The sequence below is a fragment of the Chroicocephalus ridibundus genome, chromosome 9 (assembly GCF_963924245.1).
Source record: "Chroicocephalus ridibundus chromosome 9, bChrRid1.1, whole genome shotgun sequence".
Lineage (NCBI taxonomy): Eukaryota > Metazoa > Chordata > Aves > Charadriiformes > Laridae > Chroicocephalus > Chroicocephalus ridibundus.
This window is the reverse complement of record NC_086292.1, coordinates 11,845,994-11,865,311: the sequence shown is the minus strand read 5'-3', so window position 1 is coordinate 11,865,311 and position 19,318 is coordinate 11,845,994. Positions and strand designations below refer to the sequence as shown.

The following is a 19,318-nucleotide window of genomic DNA, read 5'->3' as shown; positions in this document are numbered from 1 at the left end:
AAGCCTCCAAACTACCAACTATGGATTTCTGAATTCTTCACATTTTGAACCAGTGATCTTGTAAGGTAAAGAATAAATAATAATCACAAAATCCACTACTACTGTATTCTAGTAGTTTTATGAAGCATCACTACACAAGGCTTCAGATTTACCTTCATATATTGCTTGAAAATGTCTGCAGCTGTATTCATTTCCACCACAGTATATACAATGAGTTTACAGAAAGCTGCAAGTAGATTTCTTCTTTTGTGCAATGCTTCAATTTTGCTAGCTTCATCATCCTGCTGTCCATCTAGAAAGAGTTCAGAACATGAAAATCATTGCGTTTAAATTCATACTTCATACTTAAGCATTATACATATGAAGTGACGTGGCCTAGTGGTCAGGATTCAGAAAATCAAAACTCAATTCTGACAACAGTGCACTTCACTGCCCACTGACAAGTCTCTTTTCCTGGTACAGAAACATATATATTTGTGCCTATTAAACCAAACCTTTACCACAATTTTCCTATGCATCCCCCAAATATAAAATGCTTTCATTGGCTGCTGATATTTAAAAGATAAACCTACCTCTGTGCCCACGCACACCTCTCACTGCCAGAAAAAAAGAATTAAAAAAAAAAAACACACAGAAGTATAGGCAAACAACTTTATTAGTTAGAAGGCAAATAATGGAAAAGAAAGATAAGTTTTGTACAAACCTGCACTATTGTTATCATCATCCTGATCAATGAAGACATGATCTAAAATAAAACTGAGTAGTTCAGATTGCAATGAAGAATCAGGAGTGTAAACAAGTGGCTCCAACATGTCACGTCCTCCTGTCATAATCTGATGACTGAAGATCATCAACACATCACACAGAATTGTGAAAGCCTATTAAAAAGAAACCTTAGTAAATACTTGCTTGGAAACTGGATGTTATTTAGAATCATGTAGCTGGAGCCCAGTGGTGTACATAAGCCATTTAAGTCCTAAACAACTACACAGGCCAACCAGAAGTCAAAATGTGCAGTTTCTTACAGGAGGTTGCTGTATGAAGACTGGGCCTCCAAATAAAAATACTGCATAGATGAAGCCAACTAAATATCAAAACATTATGAGATTAAAGCACAAGGAGCCTGAAACTCGCAAATTCTGCCTGAGGGATACTACATTAGGTCACTAGAGAACTTTGTGGACACCAACCATAAAGCAGTCTCCTTTTAAATTGTTTCAATCACGTTTATAAAACATCTTACAGCTTAAGTCATTCAACCCCTTTAAGTTTTAAAGTATGTATTGCTTCCAAAGAAGCAATCACCTCTTCTTTTTGCTAACTTGTGCATCTGACATCAGATTTAAATGTCTGTTGTACCCTCCCTCTGTCGAAAGTTCAAACATCTCTGTACCTAGACTGACATTCTTCAAACAGACCAAGGCAACACGCTGCTTAGTGCTGGACCTCATCTCTGACTCCTTGAGTCACTTCCATTTTAACTATCTTAACTACTTAACTATCTCAAGTACTTCCATTTTAACAAACAGATCTGTTCTCTAACTCCTGTAAGTAAATATTACTAATTTCCTGGTCACAAAAATACACATGCTCCTCTGAAGTTCCTTGTGCCCTTTCATGAGAATAAGAGGAGAGCAGAACCATGGCTATTGTACCTTATGTGACTGAGGCAGTTCTAGTTTCTAGAGCATCCACCTGACTTAGAGTTATACAGCCCTTTAAAAGAAACCTATTCAGAGCTTCACTAACTTTTGTTACTCTCACTTTCACACCCTACACCTTGTTTTGACACTAGATAGCTCTCCAACATAGAATATACTTATTCAGCTCCAGGAACACTCTTGTTATAGCAAGAATTTCAAAAGCTGCAATTGTGTGACTCAGTGGACCAGATTTTTGACTTCAAGTTCAACCAGGTTATTGCTACCTTTAGCAGCCTAAAGGCTCCTGGCTTTCTATTTGTTTAATAAAAAGTATACCCAGAAGGTTGTTTGGTCCTTCCACCATAGAGAAATACTTTGTGGGGTTTTTTTTTTTTCATTTTAACTTTCTAAAGGATGTTAAAGGCATTTACTTAGAATCAATCCTGCTATCAGTAAGCCATGCCCTTCACTGGAACCTGAAACTCCTCTGAGTGTCCTGACTAGAGAACTACTGGGCCACAGACAGGAAGAGACTCAGTCCCTACAGTTTAACCTTCTCCTTTGACCCTGTTACCCTCACAAGTCAAGTATTGCCCAAGATGATGTCTCAATTCTTTTTGAAACAGAAGAAAATTAAAAAACAAGCCCTAAAGCCTTCATGCCTGCGTTTTTCTTCAAGAAAGCAAGGACTTTCGTCTCCTGCCTGAAATGTCAGGCACTACTTGCCTGGACTAAATACCTACATGTTTTATATCTGAAATAGCCAAGAACTGAGCTCCATCTAAAACTCTCCCCCACAAAGGACAACTCTATGAGGGGTGGACTATAGAATTGGTAAAATGAAAACTGCTTACATCTTTTCCAAGCAGTACATCATTGTTGAGGCTCCCAAGCATTTGCTAGAATGGTCTCCAAATATCTCTAAACAATACTGTTAACAATTGACTAGTGTGCGAGTGTACCAAAGGGTGACCACAAACAAGAAATACTACTTCCCAACAACAAAATCCCCTAGGTTACAGCGTACACATGCGCATGTATAAACATACACACACACTCACGTTAAGAACCCATTCTTTTTCTCCTGATTCAGAGATCCCCAAAATCCTGGGACTCCGAAGAACTGAGAAATATATTCTGTGTGCAGCATCATGGTGAAGGGGAGCAGGCAGAGAAGTTGCCCCTGTATGTCCCCACAGGTTTACAGATAGAGGAGGAAAGTTGTTTTCACAGTTCTTGAGTGGATGGGCAGGTATGTATCATAGTACAAATGTGGGAACGTAAAAGCATTCAAAGACAGAACGAAAAAAAAAAAAACTTCTTTCTTTTAAATAGCTGTCCCTAGCTCTTCCAGCTCTGAGTCTACAAATGCACAATCAGCTCCACCGGAGGTTTGTGTCATGACCACACAGTAAGCAAGAGCTTTGCAATGGAACTCTCCCACCTAACTTACAAACCAGAAGGTTTCTACAGTGCGCCTGCAAAAAAACCCAACCCTTTGACTAAAAGTTTATGCTGCCTAAAATTACTAGAAAGAATCAAGTTCAAATTGATTCTGAAATCCTAAGATTCTGAACTGATTCTGATCCCTGAAATCTAATGTTCAGCCTGAACATCCAAGACACACCACATTCCCCACATAAGTGCTAAAAATATTAGCAAGAGGAACTTTTCAACTGCTTTAGAAGTATAATATTAGAAGACTACAAGGATAAACAACAGTCACTAACCTGTTCCTTGACAGCAGTGTTTACATTGGTCAGGTAGTGTTGACAGATTTGACAGAACACTCTCATCTGCTTCTTTAGACGTAGAAGATCCTCCTTCAAAGACAAGGATTTCATGTAAGTTTTGCTTTTTCAATTTCTAGTCACTTTTAGTGCATGCATTTTCAGAGCTATCCACCACAGACCTCGTATATAGTCATAACATTCAAGTCCACAGCCTTATTTAAAACTACTACAAACAAAAATATCAAGTAGCAACTTCCTCAGTTTTGTCATCCTGTGTACCACAAAAGCTGGGATGAAAATAGTGAAGTTACCTATTAAAAGAATAGCAATAAAAAAAAAAAAAAAAAAAAAAAAAAAGAGTGCCACCAACACTGCCACCTCCCAAAAAAAACCCAACCCAGAGCATAAATCATTTTCTCTTTAAAGTATCTGCATTTTCAACCTAGAAGATAGATTTTAGGTAGCTGTTTATAACTAAAACAGAAAAGGCTACATGGTTTTATTTTATTATCTCACTGCTTGGGGATAAAATAAAATGTCAGATGACAGTCAGGGTTTTCTTCCTCTCTTTCACTGAAAACACTTGTAGCTTCAGAAGTGTTGTGATAACTTACGGAAAAGTAGATTATTAAGCAAGTAAAGTATCCGATTGGTAGAAATACCATCCACATGTGTGGCAGGTAGCATTACTCAATCATGTGAAGATTCTAGCCCCCACAGAACTGGGGAAGTCTTATTACAAAAGGCCACCTGGGGAACCAGCAACAGTCCAGACAAAGAAGTATCTCTGAGATAAATTTAAAAACCATCCATGCAGTCTAAATCAAAACAAGTCTCTCCCTTCAAGAAAGTAGGTAACACACTGGTACGTGTCATTTAATCTCAACTGGAATTACAAAAGCAACAGCTGATTCTTGACTGTGAGTTTAAGTAGAATATGGTTTTAGAAAACCTTCACTACATAAACCCGTTTCTCTCTGAATAGTAAAGACTGCTATTCAGATTACTATACTGATGTTAAGAGGAATACCCAGAGGAATCTTTTCTTTCCTGTATGGAGAATTATGTGCTTAAATTTTCATAAAAAATGAACTATTTACATAGTTTTTTATTTTAGCAGCCTATATTATGAAGCTAATTCACATACTTTGTCAACCTGTTCACAAACAACACACAGTTAGCAGTTAATTTTGTCACAGAACAAAAACCAAATGAAAACAAGCAAAAAACCAACCAACCAAAACAAAACAAAAAAACCCACCAAACCAAAAGAAACCCCAAAACCAAACCAAAAATTGATCTTTAGGCACTGTACACTTCAGTCACTGCTGGTTCTGTGCTTCAACTTCTTTGCTGTTATGTTCCATTGGCATTGAACAGAAATCAATGGAACTTTCTGTACATACCTGGTATATTTGGCAGCAGTCAAGCAGTTAAATATAATAAAATAACTCTGGTTCAGAAGTTAAACCTATGAAAGCTTTAATTTACCAAACTTTATTATACAGGAGCAGAAAATAAGTCTCAATAAGGGACCACTTTCCAAATAAGTTCTCTTCATTCCTGCTGAAAGTATTCCAAATTACATTTTACTGCAAAATAGCTAAGTTAATCTTCATTTCTAACCTAACTTTTCAGTATTTAGCTCAGCTTCTGCCATCAGGCTTGTGATAACGCTTTAATCACTATTACAAGAGCTTGAACTGCTGTTTACCCTTTAAAGAATAAGCTAAGAAAGCCTCCAAATCCTTCACTCATGTAAGTGGTTCTCAACAATATGTATCCACTTCATATCTGATATTTTTTGGTTTGGAAATGTTAAAAGCCATTAAAACATACGTGGTAAAATAGCTAGCCAGCCAGTGTGGAAGAAGCTCAAGTTTATTTAACACACCTTCACATTGTAATTACTGAATCAATAAGGCTGCAATTATTCGTTTGACTAATGAAGTCTTAACATGATAGAGAAGAAAAAAAAAACAAACCACCATGATCTCACAAACATATTCTCTGTTATAAAACCCATCAGTACAAGTTACATAGCACGCTTCTCCACTCCTTTATCTACCAGAAGCTTATACTATCACAGCCTAAAATAAAAATAAAAAACTTACACATCTTCACATTAAGTCTACTGTAATAATGGATTATTAATTACAAATTACAATTTATTGATTACAAATTACTAATGTGAGCTCCCTGTTTTGTCCCTAGTAAGTTATAAGATGCCTACAAAATTCTTTTTCTTAAATTATTTATATAAATAAAAATATAACAAATTAATTAAATTAATTGTATTTTCTTAAATTAATTATAAATTGCCATAAAAATGGCAATAAATATATTGCCATTATAAATATGGCAATAAAAATGTTCCAAAAAACTGAAGAATTTACTTATTTAATCTCTGGCATAAATAAAGGATGTGTTATCAGCAACTCCAATACCAAAGTGCTACTCCAACAAAAATTTCCAGTGAAAGAGCACAAAATGTACTCTTCTTACAGGACTGTAGACGGCTTCCAGAAGTATGTTTGATTGTAACTTTTTTTTTTAATTTTAGTTAAATAAATCATCAAAATGTTTCAGCACTTAGGAACTCCATACTGAACTGCCTAGCTTTTCAAAAACCATCTTTCGTTAGGCAGAGCAAGCCACCTAATCACCCTCTTCAAGCAATGCTGTCCAGTGGATACAGGAAACCTTAATCCTTCCTCCGAGATTTTTCAAGAAGTGAAATTAGAAAGATGACATTTGCCAGCGCTTTGCCCTTCACGATTACTATACATAGAACAAGGACAGGCTATCTTATTCCCCAAGAAAGTTTGAAATTTAACTTAAATCTTTTCATGTCTTTATTTAACAACACATTTAAAAGACTGATGAAGAGCAAAGTATGACTGCAACATACTGAGCAGTAAGAACACTATGATAATGTGCAAATTCTGGTATCTCACACATCACTGACTTGTCACTGATACTTCACAGTTTGCAAACAAATTCAAACCCACTACCTGAGTAGTAAGACCGACTATACCATGTTTTGTAGTTTTGCCAGATTAATAGATATTGCATTTATTTACTACAATTACTTTAAAATTCTGACAAATTAAACATAATAATTAAATAATAAAAATGTGGCAATTTATAGAGAAATACTAGGTTTAAAAGTCAAGCATTCCACTACAAAAATTATGAATTCTGAAAAAAATTATTAGAAATGTATTTATAATAAGGTATTATTCTTAATTAATTCCATCACAGTTCCCACTTGATGACACTGCAGGTATGTACAAATGTTTATTTGCTAATACAACCAGAACAGGGCATACCTTTGTGGAACTGCTTTCAGTAATTTTTGCTAGCTGCCAAAGGATTACATAATGAGTACACTGCAGTGCATGAATAACAATCTGAAATCAAAAGGAAAAAATGCATTAGATGACAAAGGCCAATAAAAGACAGCTACAAAAGCTACTTATTGTTGTACCTAAACAACACATTTTAACTACAGACCTGTTCTGGCATGTCTCCATTTTCAATGCCAGTTTTCAATAACTTGTAGTTGCAGCCAAACAAGTCCCATCTTGATAGGTCATGAGCACTGGAAGCATTAGAAATGAAGCAAAGATGTAATTTAACTAACATCATTTCCGCAATTTGATGTTAACTACTAATAAAAGCTTAACTAGTCTAAAAAACAAAAACACCCCCACAAATACCCCCCAAACCCTAACAAAAACCAACACCACAAAAAAATACCAAAGCAAAGAACCCCAGAAGATTTCAGTTTTCTACATTTTTCTCCATATATTCAAAATGCATCATACTCTGCACAACTCTCAATCATTCACACTTAAAAAAACCTCCAAGTTGCATTAAAAAGTTAAGAGATAACAAATTAAACACCAACAAACAAAAACCACCCCGCCCAGACACCAAAACCCTGACAGATGTTTGCAGAAGCCTACTTACTTGTGAAAAGCAGTGATCCTCTTCAGTGTTGACAAGACTTGATATGCATCATCTTCATCAGGCTCCTCCCCCTGTTTAATAATCATATAGTAAGATATCCCAAGCAATATATGCTAAGCAAACCAGGGAACTTAAAACGATTTAAAAAAAAAAAAACAGAACAAAAAACATGAAGCCCAAACCTAACCCACGACAAGCAAAAAAACCCAAGAAAACCAACCTAACAAAAAACCCACAAACCCACAGCAAGAAACCAACTGCATTTAAATTATCAATGACACGTTAAAGATTTAAAGAGTTTGAGAAAGAAGGCAGCAGTTCATGTTTAGAAATAGTCAACAGCACAAGGAGAAATAGGGGAGGGGAGCGGGGAGGAGGCAGAAGGAAAAAAAAAATTGTCTAGGATAGCGGAAAACAATGTATTATGTAGGTGCTTCAATTTTCTCTGAAGAATCCAGCAGAGGCCACTGTCAGACAATACATACTGGACTAGATGGGCCACAGGTCAGTACCTCAATCTTACTTTAATCTTAGAAAAAAGTCTTTGAGGGAAGTGTTGTGTTCTAATTTTCCTATAAGTTCTGACAAACTTGCACTTGGAGAAAGAAAAGGAGTAAAAAGAAAAGGGTCCAAGAAGTATCTATTTAAGTACATAGGAAAAACCATCTAAGGTCACAGAAACTCCTCCTCAGAGTATCAGAGATAGTGCAACTCCGGTGCATTTTACTGTTCTGTACTTGCACAACCTTATCAAGGCATGATGGATTTCAACACTTCTACCAGAGTATTTGCCATTTTCCTTCAAGCCAACTGTCTGACATTTCATTTCCTTGCTTTACCTCACATTCTTCCTCTCACAAAGCGGAAAATAAATGGATTACTAGGCACATTTCTTACATAGTCCACATATGTCTAGGGTTTCTAGAGTGGAGTCCTAGTTCAGGCCAACACGGCAGAGGAAGAGGAGCAAAGCTTGCTAAAGAAAGTCTGCATCTAAGAAGTGTGGAGAATGAAGTTATCAAAAAGACGCCTCCTGTGCTCCTTATCACAGACGAGGAGGAGAAACAAGTTTTGTCTGAATGTCAGAGGCCCCAGATAGTAAAGTTAAATATAGTATCCGAAAATTCTCACTCGGCAGACTAGCACAGTGTGGGAACAAAGTGATTTTTAAGTTATTAACTGCATCTGCCTGTGGTCAGGAAGGGAGGGGGAGTGATTTCTTAAGAGATTTAACAGCAGCAACATGCAACCACAGGTGAGACTAGCAACACCAGTACTCCTAGTGGAATTACAATGCCACATCTCTCAAACACAAGATTCAAAACCTAAAGGTGAAAAGTTTACATAATTTTGTAGTTTAACTGAAACTTAACTCAAACTTCCAAAAGACACTTGTCAAAAGGAGATTAAAATTAAAGACTCACTGTCCTAATATAGAAAAACAGTCCAAGTTCACATAATCGCAAGAATGGTACTGTCGTATTATTGTGCTTAACAGTTTTGACAGTCAGAGGGAAGTTCCCATCCCTGACATAATGACTTGCACAGGAAGGCAGAAAAACGTACTGGAAATATTTACAGGGGCAGGAAAAGTTGATCTTGCACATTACAATACCTCTTGCAGGAAGTCTTCAAGAAGTCGATTAAACTTGTCTGCCAATTCATCTATTAACTGACTTCTTGCAATGTCAACCCTGTTAAAGATTGTGAATTCTTCATTACAGAGAGCGTGGTATGTTTTTGAGCAGGCTTCCAAAACATCTATATCTGTGTGCTTCTCCACAATATCCCGGATTTGTCGCAGTAAGGCATCCAAATGCTACAAGAAAGATGAGGCGTGGAAAAAAAATATGTATTCATATATATATATACACACACACACACTGACACATACACACATATATATTTTTAATAAACCTTAAGGAATTTTAAAAGATAAATTCCATTTATTACTTTTGTAACTATGATACAAAACACAAAACACTTCTAGAAAGCCAGTGAAGCTTCTGAGTAAATTAAAAACCTATTTAGCAAAAATTAAGTAGGAGCTTGTCAAAGGCTAAAGATTCAATGCATTTTAAAAAGACATTAAAAATTTGCAATTGTCAGTATGGTTTTATCTAACACTTGAATTTGCAATGCCAACTGAACAACACAGAAGCATTTACCTCCCACTCACACAAACATTTACACATGGTCTTAAAAGCTGTATAATTGAAGATTCTCAGCACTGAAATCAACTTCAGGTCTTCCTATATCCCTCCCCTCAACCCGGTTGCCCACCACTGCTCTAGGTTGTAACTAAACATCTTATTACTTTGACCCTAATAATTTCCAGCTACTTCCTTCACAACGCAGCAAAACAGTGCATCTGAGGAGGAGAAAACGGAGATGAGAAGAGTTTACACCAACTTCATCACCACAGCAGATAAAATGAGAGTATTAACTACATAATTTGTGATCTGGTAGTTTTTTCCCTTTTAATGCAATGACGATGGTAGTTTATTAGTTTTTGTGATCAGAAGAAGAAAACTTATTAAGATATGTACAAGCTTTTTACAATCTGTACAGCAGCATACCTCAAACATGACCATAACCAAACAATAAATGCTCTCGCATAAAGTTAATCTAACTGGCAAGATTTTCTCTTAAAACTCGCCAGACAGGCCTTAGAAAACTCAAACTTTTGGTATCTCTGAAAAAAGCAGCCAGTCAGAGCTCTGAAGTCCAACTCTCATTCTCAATAAAGGTTACAATAAGTAAGTCTCACTTACACAAAAAACCGCACCTGGGCTTTCTACTTTTGTGTAAAGCGTTACTGAATGTTACCTTACCTTTTCTAATCGCCCTGTTGTATAAATTTCCAAATCAAAGTACTGTGGCAACTGCAATAAGTTGGTGACTTTTTCTGCATCTACCGAATACTGTAAAATTGAAAAGGAAAAAAGTTCAAATGAAAAAGTCTTGGACAACACCACGATTTGTTATAGAACAATCAAATATTAGTCAAGACTAATAAGAAAAAATGAAGACTTGTGCAAGCTATACAACTACAAGAAACTATACTTGTTAAAATTTCAACAACAGTTCATCATCAAGAAATGGAATTAAACCTACCTTTGCTAGCAACTGAGGAAGTGCCACTGCAAAAAGTTCAGTAATTTTTGTCCTGTCATCCAACTGGGTTTTCTTTTCCTTTGCTGTCAGCACCTAAAATATTGACATTGTGAGGATTTTACAACTAAAAAGTGCTGGTGCAAAGTTTCAATTATAATTAAGTCCAGAAAAAGTGAACTAGCCAGGGCACTCAAGATAGTGGAGGCTGTGGAGACCAGAGCTGAATTTCTGAATTCAGTCCCTTCAACAGCAACAGCCTACAACTGTTTCCTTCTTCCCACACTATCCCCACAAAGCCATTCCCACATCTCTAGATGAGTAGCTTTTTGCTTCCTACCCTTTTCCCTGTTCCTCTTCCCACAGGAGGATGACATTCAGCTGCTTGCCGAATTGTACAAAGCATTATTTCAATCAGTGCGCTTTCCTGTCTATCCGTTAAAGCTGAAATTTAAGAAACAGATGTTAAAACACAGCTTGATTTTTTGTTTTCCACAAGTATTAGTATCTAAGGATCAAAATATGTTTACTTTCTTAAAGGAAAAAAGACAGACATCTAGGCCAATAGCTCATTTCCAGGGGTGGGGGTAGCACAGGGGACAGAGAAGTTAAGCACCTTATAAAACACCACAAGAAAATATTTAAAATTGAGGGAATGTCACTGGATGACTCACAGGACAGGATGAAACAAATAGCAAGTTTCATAATCATCCTTTTTCGTTTTTCAGAGGTCCATTTACTAAGACCTAGGAATTACAGAATTATGCTGGGGGTGGTTTGGTTTTACTGTCATTAAAGAAATGACAGTACTTTTCCATAGCGTAGTTTTAACACTCAATAAATGAACCAGTTTCACAAGCAACTTAGTTTTTCTCATGTCAGAAGTGCAGCCTGAACCCGTGGAACAACAGGGCATGGCATGCTTAGTCCCGCTCTTTTCTCCCCCTTTTCTTCCCACCATTGTTCTTCTTGTCTCACTTCCATACCCAAAGTGGTCTCTTTCTGCTCTTCTTCACATTTATACTTAGTATTAGTGATTATTACAGTGATTGAAAAATAGAGAATATATGGGGATTCATAAATGTAAACATCTTATTTCCTTATAAATCAAGACTAACTGCACAGACTGCATAGAAATATAAAGAATGATCTACAAAAGCTTCTTACGTTCTTCTCCGTTGAGAGGCTCCTCCAACAGAAGACTGTTCATACATTCCCAGTCCTTCAAGAGGTCTGTTGCACAGTCCCACATGCTGTCCACAAGATAAGCAGCATGTTCATGCAACTAAAATGAGAACAGATTAAGTATTTTTCTTTATCAGTCTTTTTCAGTATTTTTCTTTACCTGTCTCAATACTCTGTACTGGACAGAACCTTCAAATAAACACAACCACAGAAAACAGTTTTTTGACCCCCAGGTTGCTCAAGTAACAGGACAGATTCATTGTTATTAGGCAATGAGTGGGTGAAAAGAAAAACAACAGCAAATTAAATTAAAAAATATTAATAAAAAAACCCACAAAAAATAAAGTCAATAAAACAACACACACACACACACACCACAAAAACAAGGATATCCCTGAAACTCAACTTACTTCACTTTCCAAAAAGAAAAACACTAATGTCTTCACAAGATTAGCATTCGGACTTTGTCTTCCCCTCCTTTTAAGTATTCCATCATCTTCAGGATCTCTGCGGCTGAAAAGCCTAAAAGAAAAATTATTTCAGGACAAGTTTCTTTTTCATTGCCTTTGCCAGTCAATTCATATCAAGATGTTGGTTTTTACAGACACAAACTTAATACCTTGCTACTTGGCTCCACATTTTATCTTGAAAGGAAGCGATTTGGGACAAGCATCATTTGATCAATTTCATATATATTGAGCTGGTATTTCACTGACTTGTTTCCAGTGGAATGTATAATTTTACCAAAATACTTTACAATACTTCACAAACATCAATGATAATTGCAGGTGTTTGAGGTCCCATGCTCCTCTTTAGCAAACTACATTTTCTGAACCTCCCCACATGAGACTAAAGCAGCAAAGAAATTCTGGAGTAAGATCTGAAAAGTATTGGAAGGAAACTCTACTTTGTTTCCCTACACACCTGAAGTTATGTGTTGAATCTCTCCCCTCCCCAAAGAGAAAAATACTTCATGAAATGGTCATATAAGCCAGCTTCTGGGGAGGGGGGGTCAGCAGAACTACAAACGGGAAAATACTCATTATGCTGCAAGCACAAGTTTTAGGTACTAAACTACATGAGCATTTGAAGATGTGTCACAGAACATAGGAAGAATGGGAAAGGAGAAGACAAAGAAGTGTTTTTATTATACTACCTGTAGGTGCAAGCTTTTAAAGCACAGCCTTCAAAATTACTCTCTATTTCCCATTCAGAAAAACTACAACAATTCAAAAGCTACAGTACTGCTACAAGTTATTTCTTCAGGTCACTTCATTATACAATTTTTCCTTTTCTTAATTAAAACTTAATGAGAAGCCTAATATTAATGCACACACTAAAATCTACAGGAACAAGAAGTTAAATATAATTTCTCCATCTTACTTTTTATAAAGAAATTCCCCTGCGGCAACTGCTACTGGCCGATGAGCTGAATAAACCAGATGGTAGACATTTTCACAGTCTTCTGCAGTCAGAACTTCTTCACTACTCCTAGGGGTAAGCGATGAGAAGAAGGAAACAAAAAAAGACACCAAACAAAAAAGCTGAGTCTATAGAGTATAAACTCTAATGAAGGAGATGGAAATGAAGGAGGATCTAAACCTTTTGCTTCAATTTATCATCCTGAAAACCAAAACAAGACAGCTTAGTTCCAAAGTTTTCCTAAACAAAAACTGCTGACAAAGTATGAGCATTTGGCAGAAGCTTATGCTCAAATATTCAACTGTGTAATGTTCAGTACATTCTAGATTTCTTCAGTTCAAATATTGCTCCATAGCTTCAAATTATGGAGGCTGAATTCTAAGTTTCTAGCCTTTACTCTTACTTAACTGTGGTAGGTAAGTAACAGCACTGTTCTAGGCAGATTACTTTTGAAATTCCACTTTATTCGGGTGTCGATGCGTAGACATTTTTCTAGACTTTGGATTATCTGAATTCTGTCAAGCTGCTGTCCTCACCCACAGGTATGAGAAATACTTTTAAGTTTTCATATTTTTTGTAGGTCAGATAAGGAGATATACATGTACTTACTGTAAAACAAGAGTGAGTAATTTTATTGCTTGGACTGCAACATCATATTCTTTGTCAAGAGTCATAGACACAATTCTATCCTAAGAACACAAAATAAAGTATTGTCAGAGAGGAGAGAAGTGTAACAGAACTTTAAAAAAATTCATACTTACTTTAAAATATGATGTTACACTAACCTTGAACCGACTGGTGAAGAGTTCCAATTTGGAATTAAGCTCTTTATTATAGTAAAGCCCTTGCAAAGCAGTTAGGCATTTGAGTCTTACTTCCCCTTGCTAAAATAAAATTAAGAACTGGATTAAAAGTCAAGTATAGGATACAGATGTGATCTTCAAATCATACAGACAAGTTTCTTTTGCAGTCTCAAAGAACAAATATTCTCAATATAATCTATCAATAATCATGTTAATGACGTAATAGTATGTCCTTGTTTGTAACAAGCCAATGCGGGGGAGGAACACGGGACGGGACAGGACAAAGCACACTCCCTCCCCACAACATCTTACTGCAGTTAGTATCTCTGTAAGTCAAAAAACACTTGTTTCATTCTTTAAATATGTACTCTAAACGCTTAAGATACTTCCAAAAGTAGAGTTCTGTGTGTTTCCTTTCACTTAAATTAAAACTGGCAACATCTATATCATTAATGACCATCTCTTGTTAGATCAGAACTACCGAGTAGATACAGTTAACAGATACAGTTTGTATCTGTTGACCACTCCGAGCAGAGAACAATCTCTAGCCGGTAAGTAACAGCTTGAGGCGCTCATCAGCACAAAAGGGAACCCTTCCCATGCTTTTTACAGCTAGCTGAGAAAGCTAAGAAGTTTCTTGACTTGGCAAAATACTGAAACTTAGGCTATATGCCTGGATTATTTCACGTGAAATACATTAATTTTAAATAGTATTATAAAGTAGAAGTCTGTATCAGTAATACATAAATAGAAAAATCCATTTCCTTACAAATAATAAAATTCCTTTAAAATCTATATATACTCTCTAAAACCATTCAAAAGATTCAAGTCTATTTTATATATATATGTTGAAACACCAATGCTTCTGAGTGGTAAGGAAAGGCAGCGACTGATGAAAACAGTTAAGAGATCAGAACCTAGCCTGGCAAGATCAACAAGCATAAACAGGGAGTTACGCTTCATGATTCTGCTCCTTTTCCTCAATGCAGCTTACCTTATCATGCATAGTCCACCCTACGTATTTTAAGTAGCTGTCGTTGAGAAAGGCGTCACTGTACATCTTCATCCATATTCCAATCTCTTCAATACAGATAGCTCTTATTTCAGCAATTGCATCTCTATGGAATGAAGCGGGTAAACAGGATCAAACAGATGAATAATTAGAAATAACTTGTCACCAGCTTCCAAAATAAACTGACGAAGCTACAAATTACTTAGAGAAACTTACCGGTATCTATGCACAAAAACACCTTTAAATATTGCATTCATCATGTTTTCTATTTCATCCTGATTTTCCTGAAGCTGAAAGAATGAACAGAGTACATCAACAGTGAGCAGCACTTTTACAGTCAAATTAGGTGGTGCTGATGCTAGACAAACTAAATTAAGTTAACATCTGCAACCGTGGCCATGAAATCCTTTCCTGAAACATTCACCAGTCTGTTTCACAGTACAATATGCTACTATTTAAGGAATTATATCTACGACAGCATACAAATTTTAGTAATTCCGATCACTGGAAAACTGTTCTTCAACTGTAACAAAGATATCTTGGGTTTCTGCAAGCTCCTTCTTAAGTTATTTATAGGAAAACTTGATTTAATTTTCTAGTAACTTTTTAAGCCCGATGTTCAACCCAATTTTTAATACACTTACTATGTTTTTATGGACATGTGTTATTAGAGCAATACCCAAATCATGTGAACTGTATTACAAGGAGTCTTTTCTGTACGCTAAAGAATTTGTAATATAAAGAGTCAAGATACAGATGAAGAACTTTGCAAATGGCTACATAAGCAGCATATACTCTATTTTGAATACTTCTTTCCTCCTCATCCATTACTTAAATTAGAGAGGAAAAAAATGCAGAAACTGAGTAAGGTATCACAGAAAAAACTGATTTAAGAATATCAAGCTGAAACATAATGGAGGAGACAAATCCAGACTCAAAGTAACAAGACGAGCAAAACATGCAAATGAGATGAAAAGTGATACATGCATTGTTTTAAAACACAGAAAATGGTATTTGCTTTGAAAGTGCAAGAAAGTTGATTAGAAGATTTGAAAATAACTAAATATTGTCAGCAGACAAGCATATTCTTTTTGCAGTTTGAACTATAAAGGTATGACAAATTAAGACAATGTTAATGAGAATAGTCGACAACTGAAAAAGCAAAATATTTAACATGTTCTGGGCCTAAATCTAACACTTGCCCACAGTAGCCTCTGAAGTGGGAGGAGGTGGAAATACAAAATATTAAAACAAAAGACATGCAAAAAAACAAAAATCAATGACTACAGTGAATAAGGCTGAGTTATAAATGAAACAAAACCTGAAATCAAACAAACAATTGAATGTTACTTCAAAGCTTACTTTCATTCAGTAGAAGAATGAAAAAACCCAGAAAATCAAAACTGAAACTAGACAAGCTGGTAAGAAATCCTAAAAGCCAATCATACATATGAGCAATTGAGATTGGGAAAAGTCTTGATTCTCACATCACTGCCTTTTCTGTGTATTGATATATTACTTATAACAGGACTGGTCCTGCACATGCATCTACATTTAACGGGTGTTTAAGAGATCAGTCTCAAATTGCAAGATCTTTGTGAGATGAACAGGACACAGAAGTTGTTAGCTCATCTGAATTGTCAAGAAAGTAAAAATATTAACAGGTAACAGCACAAAAGTTGAAGAGCAAAGGTGAAATGTCTCCTTTGATCATAAGAAGGTTATTTCTAATGTCTAGAACAAACAAACAAACAAAAAAAACCCAAACATCAGTTCCCCAGAAATAAAAAATTCAACCTGAATGAATTAGGGCTTTCAATAGGACAGCACTGTCAGCAATGAATCAGCAAGTCCCTCTTACACAAAAAGAAAGAAAACAGAAGTAGATTGCATTTTCAGTTTTGATAGTGTTTTCTGTAGAAGAAAAACCCTTATCTAAAGCCTTTAAACACACTTTCTGCTGAGATCAGTACTGACATAAAAGCAGCATTTTGCCCCACGATCACAGGGTTCTTCTCTAGAAGCAAAAAAGCAGGTAATGTATGGTAAATTTTGTCACATATTTGAGCTCTGTTTAAGGAAACTAGTCAAGAAATACAACAAAAATTATCTATTACTGATTGCAGTCTCTTTTCCTAACTTTACTTAGACAGCACTACATGAAAATTTAAGGAGTCTACATTTACAGCTTTTTACAGAAAAGCAGATGGTAAGATGCACCTTTTCGAAGTTTTTCAAACATTAAACACGAGCAATTTAAAGATTTAAACAGAGGGGCTAAGAACTATCTTTACAAAAAAAACATTACAGAACAAGATTAATTAATTGTCATTTATCAACACTCATCCTATGCACAACAGCTACAGACAGTTGCACTAACCTCCTTTCTTTTCTGTAGTAAGAGTTCCAGCCTATCATTAGCTCGTTTCCCAATTATTTTATTTCGTTCTGCTTCATACTGCCGTTGTGTATTGTCCATGTTAATACTAAGATTTAATGCCACGTTCACTAAAGCAGTCATCAGCTTCATGGCTACAAAAAAAAAATGAAAAGGATTATTTAAAAGTTTTTTAATGCTAAAAGCATTATTGATGAGTTGAGATACAGGGTATGTTTCCCCAAAAAATGAAGGTGAAATAAGATTTACAAACAAAGTCCAGAGCAGACTGATATTACCAAATCATTCAAACACACAAGAAGTTTCTTTCTTCAAAAGGAAACGCCTTAGACAACCAATGCCATCATATCACACCATTATTTTCCCCTCAGTTTAATTTTAATGAGGGCCATTTTTTCTTTAAATGTTCCTTTATTTGCAGAAGCAGACAAAGGACACTAGCCAAGTAGAAGCCAGAGACCTGACGAAAATGTAACATACACTTGGGTGGGATTTTTTTTTGGTGCTTTTATTTCTGAATCCACCCTTTTAAAATGAGCGCAAATAGGCCTATTCCAGAAACCAGGAGGTGGTCAATAATATACTTGCTTTTCTTAAGAACTTCTGTAAGGGCTCGCATTGGCAGAGCATTCGCAGAACATTATTAAGCATGTAACATTAGCATAAAGTTGATGAGTAAGGCGTAAAGACATGCAGATAAACTGAAGTATCATCACACACTGATCTCCAAGGATATCAAAATGAAAAGAACAAGTCTGAGCTAATCATAGAAGCCAAAATTACAGCAAATAATAGTAAATATGGATACGAGGATTTTGTTGGCCACCTCTATCCCATATAAAACACAATCTTCAAGAATACAAATTGTAATCTCACATGAAAAGCACATGTAATTACACAAAATCAACAGAATCTATTACTGATGTGAACAAATGCAAACAAACTACTGATAAAAATTATTGTGCGTGACAGAAATTAACATGCAACAGGGCAATTTCTACAACTTTTATTCAGGAGGAACTCAAAATTTAAAAAAAAAAAAAGGTAAACTACTTTTTTAAGAACTAAAATTTGTATTAGTCATATGGTACAGCAGTCAATTTGATGATACAGCAGAAACAGTATATTCTCCTGAAATAAAAGGGTTTCTTTCTCTCTCCGTAATGAATGCCTTGGCTAGCGGGAGTCCCACAGCAGCAGCCCGATGTGCAGTGTGCTGATGGATACTCAAGGAGATGATCCATGAACAACTGGTCAGATAGTCAAGAATTGAAGCTAGCTCTAAACTAGCCCGTTCCGGCGAATAACAAGAACTATTTCCAGTGTGGCAAAAATTCGGTTTCAGGTACAGTCTAAATTCATCTTGTTCAGACTAAAATTACTATAATAAGCCTTACGTAAGTGGACTGCTGCACAATGCCAACTGAGACCCTGCTTCATTAATCAACACAGATTTAGGACTTCCTTATCCAAAAAGCTTATTCTTTGTCCATATAATGATATATTTATTTAAACCACTCCATACTTAAATTATAAGGAATTTCTTTGTAATTTAACAGACTGGGGGGGGGTGGTGGTGGTGGTGTAGAAATTCCCATAAAAAGGACAATTACTTAAAACCATACAGAATTTTAGTGACTGTATCACTGATGAAGCATTCTTTAAAATTATTTCTAATGCAAAGAACAGAAATGCTCCTTTCAATTACATTGTGCCATGGCCTCAATATCCAGCACAATTTAAATTTGTAGTACAAATTGCATCCAATCTAAAATACTACTCCCGTTTGACCTAATGACTTATGTCAACTGAAGTTGACATAAACAGGTTCAACTGCAGTTGAGGTTAAAAAGATACCTACACCCTTATTTTGACCAAAAACAAACTTATAGAATCAACTGAAAAGTCTCCTTCTATGTACTTTTTCTACTAGACTTAAAGCTAACCAAAATGAAGTACTAGACAGCTGGTAAAGAATGCTTTTAAATAATGTGTTTTTCAGTAATGCAAAACCGAAAACGATAAGAACGCTG

General features: G+C 35.8%; 1 protein-coding gene across 6 annotated transcripts in view; it reads right to left on the bottom strand.

Moving 5' to 3' along the window:
* Positions 1 to 19,318, bottom strand: part of STAG2 (STAG2 cohesin complex component) — an 80,861-nt gene that overhangs the window by 13,928 nt on the left and 47,615 nt on the right. For all 6 annotated transcript variants that reach the window (XM_063345528.1, XM_063345527.1, XM_063345523.1 and 3 more), the window contains 18 exons: positions 17,268 to 17,419; positions 15,104 to 15,177; positions 14,870 to 14,993; positions 13,858 to 13,956; positions 13,682 to 13,761; positions 13,034 to 13,141; positions 12,061 to 12,172; positions 11,633 to 11,750; positions 10,806 to 10,909; positions 10,469 to 10,561; positions 10,186 to 10,275; positions 8,967 to 9,170; positions 7,352 to 7,422; positions 6,893 to 6,980; positions 6,709 to 6,789; positions 3,374 to 3,466; positions 704 to 878; positions 153 to 292 (listed from right to left, as the gene is read on the bottom strand). In XM_063345528.1, coding sequence (XP_063201598.1) covers positions 153 to 292; positions 704 to 878; positions 3,374 to 3,466; positions 6,709 to 6,789; positions 6,893 to 6,980; positions 7,352 to 7,422; positions 8,967 to 9,170; positions 10,186 to 10,275; positions 10,469 to 10,561; positions 10,806 to 10,909; positions 11,633 to 11,750; positions 12,061 to 12,172; positions 13,034 to 13,141; positions 13,682 to 13,761; positions 13,858 to 13,956; positions 14,870 to 14,993; positions 15,104 to 15,177; positions 17,268 to 17,419 — 2,006 coding nt within the window. The remainder of the gene's footprint in view (positions 1 to 152; positions 293 to 703; positions 879 to 3,373; positions 3,467 to 6,708; positions 6,790 to 6,892; positions 6,981 to 7,351; positions 7,423 to 8,966; positions 9,171 to 10,185; positions 10,276 to 10,468; positions 10,562 to 10,805; positions 10,910 to 11,632; positions 11,751 to 12,060; positions 12,173 to 13,033; positions 13,142 to 13,681; positions 13,762 to 13,857; positions 13,957 to 14,869; positions 14,994 to 15,103; positions 15,178 to 17,267; positions 17,420 to 19,318) is intronic.